We start from the raw sequence: 15,035 nt of genomic DNA on the forward strand, positions 1-15,035 counted from the left end.
AAATCACAAATACATACTGATATATATTTAAATTTTTTTTAACAAATAGATTTTTATATTTTAGAGCAACTTTAGGTTTATAGAAAAACTGAGCAGAGAGTACAGAGTTCCCATATGCCCCTGTCACAATCCATCTCCCTCCCAACCCTGCCCATTTCCCCAATTACTAACATCACATATTAGTGTGGTATATTTGTAATAAATGATGAGCCAATATTGATATGTTTTAGGTTGCATTAGGGTTTTTTATTTGTACTGTACATTCTATGGGTTTTGATAAATGTATAATGGCACATGTTCATCATTACTGTATCATACAGAATACCTTCACTGCTCTAAAAATCCCATGTTTCACCTATTCATCATTCCCTCCCTTACCCTTCTGGACCATTGCCAATCACTGATCTTTTTACTGTCTCCCTGGTTTTGCCTTTTCCAGAATGTCACATAGTTGGAATCATTAGGTATGTAAGTCTTTTCAGACTGGTTTCTTCTAAATTTTTTTAAATGTTTTTTTATTCATTTTTGAGAGACAGAGAGAGACTGAGCATAAGTGGGGGAGGAACAGAGAGAAAGAGGGAGACACAGGATCTGAAGCAGCCTCCAGGCTCTGAGCTGTCCATAGAGACCAATGCGGGTCTTGAACTCATGAACCAAAGATGGACGCTTAACCAACTGAGGCACCCAGGTGCCCCAGATTGGCTTCTTTTAATTAGTAGTGTGCCTTTAAGTTTCATCCTCATTTTTCTGTGGCTTTTTAGCTCATTTTCTATTATTGCTGAATAAATAACTTTTTATCACTGTACCACAGCAATACAATGGAGAAATAGATATTGAATAAAAAATAAAACCCATATAAAAAGGGACCTAGAGAGCTCTCTTTATTCCTCTAGGCTCTCTCACCCCAACCCCCATAGAAACATTCACATGCACACAATGGCTAGCGTAAGACTAAAAATATGCAGAATGACAGTGCTCATCTTAAGGAGGCTGATGACTGGATAAGATAAGCCCATTCTTGGAGAAGCCCACTGTTCAGTCACAGCACCAGTTCCCGTCCCCACCTCCTGAGTCAGATACTCATATCAGGAACTCCCTGAGCATGTGGCTGGCTGAAGTGTTGTCAGTTTTCTAAGAAGCTGTCAAACACTCTTCCAAGCTGGCTGTCCCATTTGCAGTGCTTCCAGCAATGAAAGAGAGTTCCTATTTTTCTAGGTCCTCACCAGCATTTAGCGTGATGTTTTGGATTTTGGCCATCTCAGCACTCTGAGGTATCATAGGTGTAGTTATGTTTTAATTTGCAATTCTCTAATGCCATGATGCTGAGAATCTTTCCATATGCTTATTTGTCCCATGTGTATCTTCTCAGGTAGGGTGTCTGTTTAGATCTGTTGCCTATTTTTTGATCAGGTTGTTTTTATCATGGACTTTTAAAGAGTTTGTTCATTCTGGACAACAGTTCTTTATCAGATATGTGTTTTACAAGAATATTTTCTTTAGGTCTGTAACTTGCCTTCTTAATTTTCTTAACTGTCCTTCACAGAGCAGATATTTTTCATTTAAGTGGAGTCCAACTCACCAGTTCTTTCTTTCATGGATTGTGCTTTTGGTGTTGTTATCTAAAATAAAGTCACTACCAAACCCGTGATCTTCTATCTTCTCCTCTGGGGGTTTTCTAGTTTTGTGTTTTACATTTAGATTTTTGATCAATTGAGTTAATTTCTGTGCCAGAGAGAGGTCTCTGTCAAGACTGGTTTTTTGGCTTGTGGAAGTCCAGTTGCTCCAGCATCACTAGTTGCTTGCGCTCCCGCTCACTATCCTTGTCTACTGAACAGCCTTTGTTCTAAGGTCAGCTGACTGCATTTGTGTGGGACTACTTCTAAGCTCTCTATTCTCTTCCACTGATCTACCTGTCCATATATTGTTTTATTTTTTTATTCTTTTTTAATGTTTTACTTATTTCTGAGAGTGAGAGACAGCGTGAGCAGGGCAGGGTCAGAGAGAGCGAGGGAGATACAGAATTGGAAGCAGGCTCCAGGATCTGAGGTGGCTGTCAGCACAGAGCCTAATGCGGGGCTCGAACCCACAAACCGTGTGATCNCAGAGATTACAGTTTTTTGCCACGGTATAATGAAATAAATTAGTCACATATAACATTGTTTAAAACATTCTTATGTTAAGAGAAGTCAAAACTGAAAATACTGAATTAGAAATGAAAGACAACAGAATTCCATATTTCAAACATACGGTGTGTGACCAAGGCTGCACTCAAGAAATACTGAGACTTAAATAGTTTCACTAATCAACTGAAAAAACTGAAAACATAAATTTGTTAACATCACCTATTTATCATGTGCATTTTCGATGGATTCATTTAAGAAAGTTTCCTGGCTCTACCTGAGAAAGAACTCCTTTGAAATTCTGATTTGAATTACATGAATTTCAGAAATTAACTTGGGAACAACTTAGGCTTGTACAGTCTTGAAATGGAGTGTTTCTTGTAAATCACACGTTCTGTATTTCTTTTTAAAGTTCTCTTGCTCTTTTCATATATGTTTTCCTCATTTTTTGTTAAGGTTCAAGCATTTTATTTTAGATTTTGTGGCCATTATAAATAAGAGCTTTTTTCTCTAGGGGCACCTGGGTGGCTCAGGTCATGATTTTGAGTCTGAGCCCCACGTTGGGCTCTGTGCTGGCAGCTCAGAGCCTGGAGCCTGCCTCAGATTCTGTGTCTCTCTCTGCCCCTCTCCCATTTGTACTCTATCTCTCTCTCTCTCAAAAAAATTAACATTAAAAATAAAAGATCTTTTTTCCCCCATGATGCAGGATGTCCCTAAAGTTTTAATGTAGTTTAAATTTTTAATAAATTCACTGTTACTTGATAAAAACATTTTTTAATGATACAACAGAAGAAATGTATCAAGATTTAAACAAAATTTTAATGATTCATTTGCCCAAATTACTCTCTTCTCTATTCACTTAATAAACCCTACAACAATTATGCTGGACAACTATATCCAAGATGTTTGCAAATAGTGGTGAATAGGTTAAAAGTTTTTTTCTTATGTTAAGTCTTGAGTTAGATACTTGTTGCATTTTATAGAATGCTTATATCCTTCTAGTTGTCTGGGCCCAAAACTCTGGCATAGTGTCTTGACTCCAACAAACGTAAGAGGAAGGGATGTGTGCCACGTCTGGGCCAAAGCCTTCTTTTAGGGATTTTAAGATGAATTTCAGCTTCTCCATCTGTCCGTTTCCTGAGCCAGAGCATAAACTGCTTACGACCTGGGTTTAACCATGCAGATGAGAACAGCACCAAAGGGGTGGTGGAGAAACAGGGTGGGAGAGAAGGGAGCCTCATGCAGTATGGAGCCTCCTTCAACCTGGAACTCATACTTTTAGATGAGATAGAGAAGTAAGGCTGTCTCTCATTTGAGTCGTTACAGTCTGCTTCCCTTTGTTGTAGCAGCTGGCGTGTCACATTAACAAACACACCCTCTTGGATTTGATTTCCAAAGGGCAGCCTTTAAAATTAAGTCAGACCATTATATCCTTTTGCCAAAATCCTGAAGACTTCTTAGCTCCCTCAAGATAAAAACTGAAGTTCTTAAAATAACCTGTGAGACCCTTTACGATCAGACTCTCTGTTACTTCTCACCTTATTTCCCACCTCTATCCCCTTGCTCATTCTGCTCAGGAGACACTGGCTTTCTTGTTTCTTAAACATGTCTAGGCTTTCTGAGGTTTCCTTTGCCTAGAAGGCCCTTCCGCTACCACATAGCTCACTCATCCCTTCAAGTCCTCTTACTGGTGTGGCTCTCCTCAGCTCCCCCTTATAAGAGGTTTCCCTCCCACCCCCACTTTCACCCAGCACCCATGCACCCTTTGTCTAACTTAATTTTTTCCCATTGCACTTTTCACCATTTGACACACATATATACTTGCTTATTTTCTGTCTTCCTGAACAAGAATGTAAGCTCCTAGAAGAAAGAGAGGGACTTTTATTTCTTTCCACTGCTGTACACCTGACATCTAGAGCAATGACCAACATATAGCAGACCCAACAAATATTTCTTGATTGAATAAAAATGTGATTTGAAATATTAAATAATTCCTCTAAAAAATTCTAAGGACTTACAATTGATTTTCTTGGTTTTTAGTTTTACATTAAACAAAATGAGATTGCTTTTTATTGCCTCTCTGTTTGATGTCTTATTGAATGAACCAGAACTTTTAGAATAATATTTATATGCCTTTTAAAAATAATTTTTCTAGGAATACAAAAATAATTATTTTGCATGAAAATATATTCCTACATTTCATTTCTAAGTTTCCACTTGCTTACTTATTTATCTATTTATTTTTGAGAGAGAGGCAGGCAGAAATAGATTCCTACATTTCATTTCTAAGTTTCCACTTGCTTATTGAACTATTTATTTTTGAAAAAGAGAGACAGGCAGAGAGGGACAGGAGATCCAAAGTGGGCTTCATAGTGACAGCAGAAAGCCTGATGCAGGGCTTGAACTTGAGAGCTGTTGAGATCATGACCTGAGCTGAAGTCGGATGCTTAACTGAGCCAAGGCACCCCTCCACTTGCTTTCTTAAAGCTTGAGTATTGAACTTCATATATACATAAGTAACAGGAAGTTCAAGTAAAAGATTAGAGTCCCAAATATACTGCCAAATTCTACAGTAAAAGAAAAAAACCCAACCCTTTTATTGTAAAATGAGTTTGTTACCTGAAGTACTTGGATCATTTCTTTTGTTTTTTCAAGGCATTTATTTGATTCATTAACTTGAGCTTGAAGTTTTGCTACCACGTCATTAGTCATTTCAAGTTCTTTCTGCAGCTTTATAATCTTGCTTTCCTTGTGCTTAGCACTTTCTTTAGCTTCACGCAGTGAAGTTTCCAACTCCTGAATTTTCTATGAGAAAAAACATGCATAAATAAGGTGTGCCATGAAGGCAGAATCACAGAATATGTTTAAGACAAAGATGATCATATACAGGTTTTAATTTTTCAGACTGCATTAAGAAAGGTTAGAAGAGAAACCAATGTCATTCAATTTACACATGTATTATTTTCTTTATTTAGAAGTTGATGATTTTTGGATTAAAAAAAGACCAAATTTTATATTACAAGGTTTAGTGTTTATCTTATTTACTGGTTAGTACAGTGCTAAGCATATTAAAAAAACACTACATTTTAAATTAACACTACTTAAAGAAAGTGCCATCTGTTAACTAAGTAATGCATGTAATATAGCTTTTCCTTTATTTTTGTTACCTAGTTTTTAAATTAAAAAATACAAGTATGTGGAAAAATTCAAAGGCATATAATGAAGGTGGAGTTTCCCCATCTCAGAACCCCAGGTGACTTGGAAGTAATGACTACTAACCTCTTTCAAGTGTATCCTTCCAGAAATTTTCCATGCCTAGTTAAGCGTTCGTGAGTATACAGTTACAAAAAGAGTCAGTCATACACAGAGTAGGAACATACTGAATATACAGTTGTTTTTAAAAAAATATTTATTTATTTTTGGGAGAGAGAGAGAGAGAGAGAGAGAGAAAGTTGGGGAGGAGCAGAGAGAGACAGGGAGAGAGAGTGAAGCCCAAGCAGGCTCCTAGCTGTCAGCAGACAACCTGATTCAGGGCTCAATCCCATGAACCAAGACATGACTTGAGCCCAAATCAAGAGTTGGACATTTAATCACTGAGGCATCCTGGTGCCCCAGTTCTGTTTTTTTTTTTAACTTGACAATGTATCTTCCAGATCTCTCCATTAACAACACATAGAGATCTCTCCACATTTTTGTTTTCGTGGATACATACATCCTGTTTCACAGAGGTACTGTAAATTAGTTAACTTGTCAGCCACTAATGAACATCTAGGTTATTTCCAGTTTTTTGCAAGTATGAAAATACCTGAATTTGTTCATATTTATAAGATTATTCACCTACATACACATGCAGGTTTTCCTAGAAAATGTCTGCTTGTTTTTGGCCCATCTAGAATTTATTTTTGCTTAAATGAGTGAGGTAGAAATACAGATTTATTTTTTTCCAGGTGGCTAGCTGGCTGTCTGGAACGTAACATGCAATAAACCCTCTGTTCCACACTGAGTTGGTTGTTACCATTATTAAACACTGAATTCGCATCCTTACTTGGGTGTACTGCTGAACTCTACTCTGCTCCACTGCTCCGTGTCATTTCCATATCAGTACTGAACTGCTCTATGCTACTCTGATTTGTCATAATTACCAAACTAATAGTATATAATTTGGATAGTATATACTATTGGGTGGGGTATTTCCTGGGGTCACTGAAGATGGAATTTTCTTCTGCTTCTTTATTGCTTTGGTAGATGGGTTTCATATTTTGGCTATTTTTGTCTCCACCAACTGACTGAGGTCTGTAGTGATTAGCAAATGGATAAACTATACAAGTGATCTTCTAGTTTCCACTGGTAACTGATTATTAAATTAATGGTTGACATTTTATTCTAAGTGCTTATTTTAGTCAAGATGATAAATTATAATTTACTCTTAGGTTCTTCATGAAGTCATTTTGTGTGCTAACAAAATAAAATCGTATGTTTGGTTCACAGATTCCCATATAAGGCTAGGTAACAAAATAACCGATTCATTAAAAAAAATTTTTTTTAATGTTTACTTATTTTTGAGAGAGAGACAGCACGAGTGGGGGAGGGGCAGAGAGAGAGGGAGACACAGAATCTGAAACAGGCTCCAGGCTCTGATTTCTCAGCACAGAGCTCAATGTGGGCCTCAAACTCATGAGCCTTGAGATCATGACCTGAGCTGAAGTCAGATGCCTAACTGACTATGCCCCTATAACTGAATCATTCAAATAACGTATTGATTATTGGATACAGGTTAATCTGCATAAGACATTTGTTATATTTTTAGCCTTTTCCATTTTAATTTTGATATAACATAAACCAATATTAAAGACTTTGATGATGGAGAAAAGCTGAATTGCACTTGCCCTCTAAGCTAGTTCTATATACAGACACAGATTATAGTTTAATAAAAAGTTACATGATTGTGGGGTACCTCAATGGCTCAGTTGGTTAAGCATCCGACTCTTGGTTTTGGCTCAGGTAATGATCTCACTGTTNAGTTACATGATTGAAGAAATTTATAATGTACAGTAATAGCTCCTGAGGAGGTATATGTATCTCTTAATTAAGCTATGAGTTACTCCTGCTTAATAATTCAAAGGGAAGTCCCTATAGAATTCTGTAGTTATTTGAGTGGTAGCCACAATAGAACTGTATTTAAAGAACAAGACTATTGGGGCACCTGGGGGGCTCAGTTAGTTGAGTGTCCAATTTCAGCTCAGGTCATGATCTCACGGTTTATGAGTTTGAGCCCTGCATCAGACTCACTGCTGTCAGTGCAGAGCCTGCTCCTGATCCTCTGTCACCCTCTCTTTTTGCCCTTCCTCTGCGTATTTTCTCTCTTTCCCTAAAATAAGTAAAATATTAAAAAAATTATAAAAAACAAGCCCTTCACAAACACAAACATGACCCACAGTTCCTAATACATTTGATACTATAATTTTGCTCTGAAATGTTACATAAAATGCATCTTTTAAGTCTGTGATCAATCTGCAAATTGAAAAATGTCTTATAAGAAATCATATACCTCTGTGGTTAGTTGTGAGGCTCTTGATGTAATATGAAGATTGTTATTGTCTTCTGTAACAGGATTAACAAGGATACCAGATGTCAGGGAGATCTGCAAAGTTTGGTAGGTTTTAAACAGTTGTTCATTTTTCTCTTTCACTGACTTCAGATCATGTTCCCATTCTTTAGTTACGGAAGCATTTCTTTCTTCAAACTCTGTAGATTCATTCATTATAGCCTATTGAATAGTAAAATACTATTATAACTCTAAAATAAATTACATATAAAAATACTGTGAAAACTATTAGAATTCTAGGACAAGGTATATGCTGAAATTCATTACTTAGAACATTCTACAACAGTACTTTAAAAGAATATGAACATTCTTTGTGGTTTGCATCAGTTCCTAAAATTTCAGAAGATGCCGGATGTTGAAAAGAATAAAAAATAAGGCCTGGAGAGGATTCATATTGATTTACAAGATGATAAATCTCATTTTATTAGATCAGTGATAACATTATGGAGAAGAATCTGCAAAACTGTACAGGTTAAAGTTATTATGTATTAAGACATTTATTTTCTTAAAAAATTTTTTCACGTTTGTCTTAGAGCGAGAGTGTGTGCAAACACGCATGCATGAGTGGGGCGAGGAGGACAGAGGATCTGAAGCCGGCTCTGTGTTGTCAGCACAGAACCTGATGTGGGGCTTGAACTCATGAATCGTGAGATCATACCCCAAGCCCAAGTCAGACGCTTAACTCACTGTGCTCCTGCATTATGTTATTTATAATGTCCTATCTAAAGATTAACTGACATCTATTAGCAGAGCATATTCAATAAAGTTAACAGCAATCTATTTTCCTGTTTCACTTCAAAGCTCAATATTTATAGGAGAAATGCTGCACTGACTTTTGGTAATTAATCTGAAAATCATGTAACTCTGTGTAGGAAATAACAGTAACTCAATACCCTTGCTAACTTTTACTCATATCTTTTTACTTCCTAATTCTTATGGAATGTAGTTTTTGCTCTCATCATGCATTAATGCCTTGTTGGTCTCATCTATAACTTTGTGGCTTTAAGGCACTTCTATCAGACTTGGATGCTAACTTAGCTGTGTTCTTGCTGGCACCCTGGACTCTCCTGGGTTCTAGACTACTGGCCTCATACCACACGAAGTTATCAATTCCTATTCTCAGGATGCTGGAGGAAGCCACATATCTATGCTCATCCACACACTAGGAATTCCAATTTTCTACTCCCAGCTGGGTCCTCAATATCACAAGAAAAATACTGACTTAATATGGGGATTATCTTAGCCATATACTGGTTTTATGTTTTTCCCTGTTGATTGTGGACTCTCCCCCTCCCCACCATGCCCCTAAATAGCTTTTACTATTCTGCTAGCTTAAGGTATTTAACAAACGGGAATGATTCTCCACAGGAAAACAGTTTTTGAAAATATTATCTATACTTCAGTGTGATTTAAGTATAGTTTCCAGATGAAATTAAAATGTCAAAAAAAGAACTGCCCAAACATAGGAAATATAAAATTGATCTTAGAAGCTATGATAAGATCTAGTTCCCCTTGCTCCAGATGCATGTACACAAGCAACTTTCTGATTACTGCATATTTTACCAGGTATAGAGGTAGGGATTATTTCAGAGAGCAGAATGAATATCCTCATCATTGGAAAGTACAACAAATATGATCTTTAGCAATGTTGGTTCTTGCCAATCTATACACTGGAGCCAGTCACCTCAGGAACAGTGATACAAACCACATCTCTGAATCTCAGAGTGGAAGCTCAGTGCATCCGGTAGTGATACCACCAAGAGGAAAAGCAAATTAGGCCTCTGTCAAGGAGCTTGCCAGGCTTGTCTATGGCAGGACCACAGCTGTTGCCTGTAACTCTCAAACAGGCTCATGTCTTGCCCTCTCTGAGGCTATTGGGGGAAAAGGCTCAATTCCTAAAAAGCATTGAGAACTGAGAAAGGAAAGAGGATTCAAGATTTCATAAGTGGAAATTGATTATTACACCTCAAGATTTTATTGTCTTTTTTTTTTTTTTTTTAAAGTTTATTTATTTTGGGAGAGAGAACATGCATAAGCAGGTAAGGAACAGAGACAGTGGGAAGAGAGAATCCCAAGCAGGCTCTGTTCTGTCAGCGCAGAGCCCGAGGTGGGAGTCGAACTCACAAACTGTGATATCATGATCTGAGTGAAACCAAGGGTCAGATGCCTAACTGATTAAGCCTCCCAGGCCTCCTAATTTTATCTTCTTTACGAGTGTAAGTTGATTATCTTTAATTGTCTTAAGGAAGCATACATAACATGTAAGAGGAAGAACATGTTTTACACAGTTTTCTTCAAATAAAAAAATAAAGTATATACAAATAAATTATAGAAAGCATACCTAAGATTAAGTTGCTCTACGTCTTTTTTAAGAAAGAGGTAGAAAAATTAGAGCAAACAACAAAAAGAATGAGGTAGCACAAAAAATTTCATTACTTACAATTATTTTGTTATTATAGAAGTTATTCACTTGACAAATCCTATCATTTTCTTTCTGGATGCCATTTTTAAGCTTTTCTGTATCAAAATGAGTATTCAGCCATTCTTCCAAAAACTGGGTCATTTCTTTCCTATTACTTAGCACTTGTTGAAATTCAGCCTTTATGCGGTGGAAGTCATTTTCTGAGAGATCTTTGAGAATTTCCTGTGTGAAAAATAAGTATTTAATCACCTGGACATTAGGAAAGTTTTCATCTAAATATCATACAGCTATCATTAAAAGGGGAAAATACCTTACTGAACTTTCATTTTTAATATTTTGAAATAAATGTAATTCTAATTATTCTAATTATATTAGAATATTTAATTAACATTAGAAATATAATTCTAATTTAAAACTTTATCCCAGTGATTTGAATAATAGAATTTTGGCAGTAGAGGCTATTTAAGAGGAATGTCCATGAATTCTGCCTGTTAGAATAAAAAACTGTCAAAACTATCTGTGACCAATAATCACAATATACGAAGTGCTTCTGCACATGTAGCTTTCCTGTGCACTCATGCCTCACATACATGTTGGGAGTTGGGTGCCAGCCTTACACTGCTGGGTGAGAGCAAGGCACTCCATGGGGAGGCGCTGCAATAACAATGTTCCTGACTCCCAGCCATAGACCTAGATTTAGAAAGCATTTGCAAACTTATTCCGGGGTTCTATGAATTCCCACTTGCTGGTATTAAATCTATTTCCTGTTTCTGTGGAATTCTGAAAAGGGAGGTTAGTCCATTATGTGGCACTCTATACATCTGGCCACCTGTCACCCTGCAACCTATTATTATTTTCTGGAAAATTAAAATGGCTCTAAGCACATGGAAAGGTACCTTCTCTATGTGATATAAAGGCTTAAAATCTAATGAAACCATTTAAATAAATTATACCTCAATATGTAGATCCATATTCTGGCTCAATTTAAGGTCCATTAATTCTCTGGATGGCAGATCATAATCTTGTTGAAGCTGTTGTATTTTAATTAGCAGTTCATTTTGCTTTTCCACTTCATCAACAAAAACCACTTCAAATTTATTGATGGATTCATGTTGTTCTTCCTTTATCTTTGTAACATGGCTTAACACATACTTGTAGAAAAACATTAAACAAATTGGGAAATGAACTTTTTATCACATTTAGAGGAAGTTTTAAACCCTCAAGACTAAGAGGTGGGATCACATCTCTTGTTTATCTAGATCCTCTAGTAAGTGAGGAAGAAGGAAAGAGTCTCTCTCTATCCCTAGTTTTCTCTTCTTAGTATCTTCGGAGAACTTCCAGACTTCAAGTTCCTTAATTTGGAACCCCTACTGGATACATCTCATAGATGTTCAACAATTACCTTAGATTCAATTGTTAAAATGTAGCATAATATCTCCCTATAAACTCACCTTTCTCTACCAATCACCCAGGTTTCCCAGCTAGATGCCTGAGATTCATTTTCAACATCCTGTCCTGCCTACCTTGACTGGGTAACCAATATGGGTGTGCCAGCGTCAAGATGTACTTCACACATGTAGTTAGATGTTTGGCATCAAGGTAACAATGATTTGAATGCCATATGTTCCATGGACCTCCTGGATAAATTCTGGGTATCTGATTGCCAGGATTTGTGGAAAAATTTCAGGGCCTGGGGCACTTGGGTAGCTCTGTCGGTTGAGCACGCAACTCTTGATCTCTGTTCAGGTCATGATCTCATGTTAGTGGGATCAAGCCCTATGTCAGGCTTTGCACCAATAGTGCGGAGCCTGCTTGGGATTCTCTCCCTCCCTTCCTCTCTCTGTTCTTCCTCTGTTTACGTGCACATACTCCCTCTTTCAAAATAAATAAATGAACTTAAAAAAAAAAAGGGGGGGGGATCAGGGCCTGAAAGGCAAACCACCTAGAAAAGACAAACATCAACTCCCTCCTTCCTCAGTCTTCCACTACTCCTTAACCCTCTTATAATCTGGCCCCTTCCCTAACCACTCAACTAAAACTGTTCTGAGAAAGGTCACCAATGAGCTCTACTATCAGTCAACAAATTGAGGGCATCTCTTCAGTTCATATTCTGACTGTCTGAAGTATCTGACATTCCTGACCTCTTCATCTTTGACATGTTGTCCTTTACAGACTTGAGCAACAACACTTCTGCTTGATTTTTTTTTTCTGTTCCTTTGACATTTCCAATCTCAAACCCATGTGTTGCTGTCTTTTCTGCTACTGACTCTTGAAAATTTATCTTTTCTAGAGCTCTTTTCTTATCCCAAGGCTCTTATTCTTCTATTACGGTTTCTGGGTGACCTTACTCACACATGTTATATTATCTAGCATCTATAAGCTAAGGACTTCCAAACCTTTATTTTTCTTTAAAGTTTATTTATTTTAAGAGAGTGAGCAAGCATGCATAAGTGGGGGGAGGGGCAGAAAGAGAGGGAAAGAGAGAATCCTAAGCAGGCTCTGTGCTGTCAGTGCACAGAGATATGGGGCTCAATCTCACAAACCATGAGATCATGACCTGAGCAGAAATCTAGACTCAGATGCTTAACTGAGTCACCCAGGTACCCCAAGCTGCTGAATATTTCTTTAATTTCCTTTGTCCTCCCCATCCCTATGAATCCTTTTCTGGTAGAACAGTCACCTACAATATCTCATCTGGACCACCGTAACTGCTTTTTGTCTCTTCCCTCTGCCACAAACTCACTGTTTTTCTATGGTGAAGTAGCTAAAATGGTATCATCATGCTCCTGCCACTACTTAAAATAACTGTCCAGTGGTTCCCCATCATCTGCAAAATGAACTCCAAGCATTATTGCTCAAGTCCAGTTTCGACTGCAGTCTCATCTTCTGTGACGGTTTATCTGGTATGTCACACAACCCGCATATACTTCTGTCACCACACTTAGACTACCTGCTTATACATCTGTTTCATGCACTAGACCAGGAGATAACATAGATGTTAGTCCTATCTGTCTCCCAAGCACCTCGGCAGTATCTAGGCTCATACGGAGAGTTCATGTTTTGTTGAATGAACAGGTACTAGATGCATAGTGGATCTTGTGTGTACTATTCTGAGACCCACATAACCTTTAATTTGGTAGTAAATACACAAAATAGCCAATATGCCAACACCCAAAGTAGGACTTACATACACTGATGTTAAAACTAATTATAGCAATACTTACAAAGACATTACTAAAAAAAGTCGTACCTGAAGTTTCTTCATGACTCTGTGGAATTCCATTGAACATCTTTGGTTTGCAGTAAGAAGTTTTTGAATTTGTTTGATTTGTGGATATGGAAGTGAGAGGTTTGCTCTCACTCTAATCGAAAGCTCTTTTTGGGTTTCAACTTCCTTCTCCAAGTCAAGGGATAGTTTATCTAAGCACTCATAATTATTATACATCTCTGAGTATTTCTTCAGAAGCTCCTAAGGAAAATTAGAATTCATTTAGTTTAACAATTCACCCTAATGTAACAAAAATAGTCCTTGCCCTAGAATTTTAACAAAACTTATACTTAATATCTTCTGTAATGCAGAAACAAATTAAGACCTTTGTGTTAAAAAAAGGGAGGGGGGCTCACTGTTGATTCTGGGTTACAGAAATTCTATTTAATTATTGTGAAAATTTAAAAATTTTAAATATAACACAGAAAACCAGAAACAATCCCTATTATCATTTTGATACATTTTCTTTTAGTTCTTTAAGCATTCATGTTTTAAATGACCATCTCAAAGTCTGAAGATAAATTTGAGTGAATTCAATCTAGTATATATTATAGCTCAAGACTGAATGCTGGCTCATGTTCACAATAGGCAGTGTGAGTCTGCAGGTAGAACAAGTGATGAAGAATTGAACTATTTGCCAGTTTGGTGTAGCCTCTTTACACATTTCTATTTGTCTGCCTAAAACCTGAGTTTTCTAACCTTTTATCAGTTAGAGTTCAGGTTCTATCTCTTCTAATTCTTGACTACAGATATCATTGAGCCATTTTCTTAACAACCAAATAAAGACTATAATGAGTCCCACAAACTTTTCTAGGGGAAAGTAAATATGATATCCATATCTACATAATCTATGAAATATACACAGACATTATAGCTTAAGGGAAATAAAATTATATTTGTAAAAATGTTTCTATACTCAAATTTTCAACTTACACTTGGTTTCATGTCCTGACTCTACCAACTTACTAGCCATGTGACCTTGGGCACTAAACTTCCTCTCCAAGCCTCAGTTTCTTTGTAAATGGAGTAATAAGTATCTCATGAGGTAAAGCACTGGTATAGTGCCTAGCATATGGTAGACACCCAATGAGCCTGGCCTATAAGCTCAAATGACTAGAGGCCAGGCAGGGGACACACTGGTCAAAGTGCAGGTGTAAGAACACAGTAGTACAAATTGCTACAGTCATGTAACAAATAACATGTTTAATTCAGGGTGCTAAATAATAGAACAAGGGGCTTCTGACAATAATGAGCTTCCTTTTTAATAACTTAAGGAAAAGCTAGCTGTTCATTCATCTCCTGCCTTGATCTTAGTATGAATCATATTATGGTATGCAGCAGCACTGTGTAGTCATTCGTTTGTACTTTTAGTAAATTTATATTCCATTAGGAACGTGCTAAGTGATGTAGCCATAAAAAACACACAACATATTTAGAGATCTTGCATTCTAATAGGACTGATGGTAAATCCTGTTCGTTTTTCCCCTCGATATATATTCAGAATCAAACATTTCCCACGACTTCACTGATTCCTCTCTGGGTTAAGCCGCCATCATCTTTGCTTGGATTATTGAAATTCTTCTCTCAAATGCTCTTCCTACTTCCACTCTATTCCAACAC

The 15,035-nt window shown here is 37.0% G+C and overlaps 1 protein-coding gene across 1 annotated transcript in view; it reads right to left on the minus strand.

Annotated features, from left to right (window-relative positions):
- Positions 1-15,035, minus strand: part of CENPE (centromere protein E) — an 82,125-nt gene that overhangs the window by 9,991 nt on the left and 57,099 nt on the right. Inside the window, exons 42-46 of the mRNA XM_077755719.1 lie at positions 13,398-13,616; positions 11,101-11,298; positions 10,166-10,369; positions 7,669-7,887; positions 4,740-4,925 (exon numbers count right to left, since the gene is read on the minus strand). Of these exons, the coding sequence (XP_077611845.1) occupies positions 4,740-4,925; positions 7,669-7,887; positions 10,166-10,369; positions 11,101-11,298; positions 13,398-13,616 (1,026 nt within the window). The remainder of the gene's footprint in view (positions 1-4,739; positions 4,926-7,668; positions 7,888-10,165; positions 10,370-11,100; positions 11,299-13,397; positions 13,617-15,035) is intronic.

The sequence above is a fragment of the Crocuta crocuta genome, unplaced genomic scaffold, assembly GCF_008692635.1.
Source record: "Crocuta crocuta isolate KB4526 unplaced genomic scaffold, BGI_CrCroc_1.0 scaffold92, whole genome shotgun sequence".
NCBI lineage: Eukaryota > Metazoa > Chordata > Mammalia > Carnivora > Hyaenidae > Crocuta > Crocuta crocuta.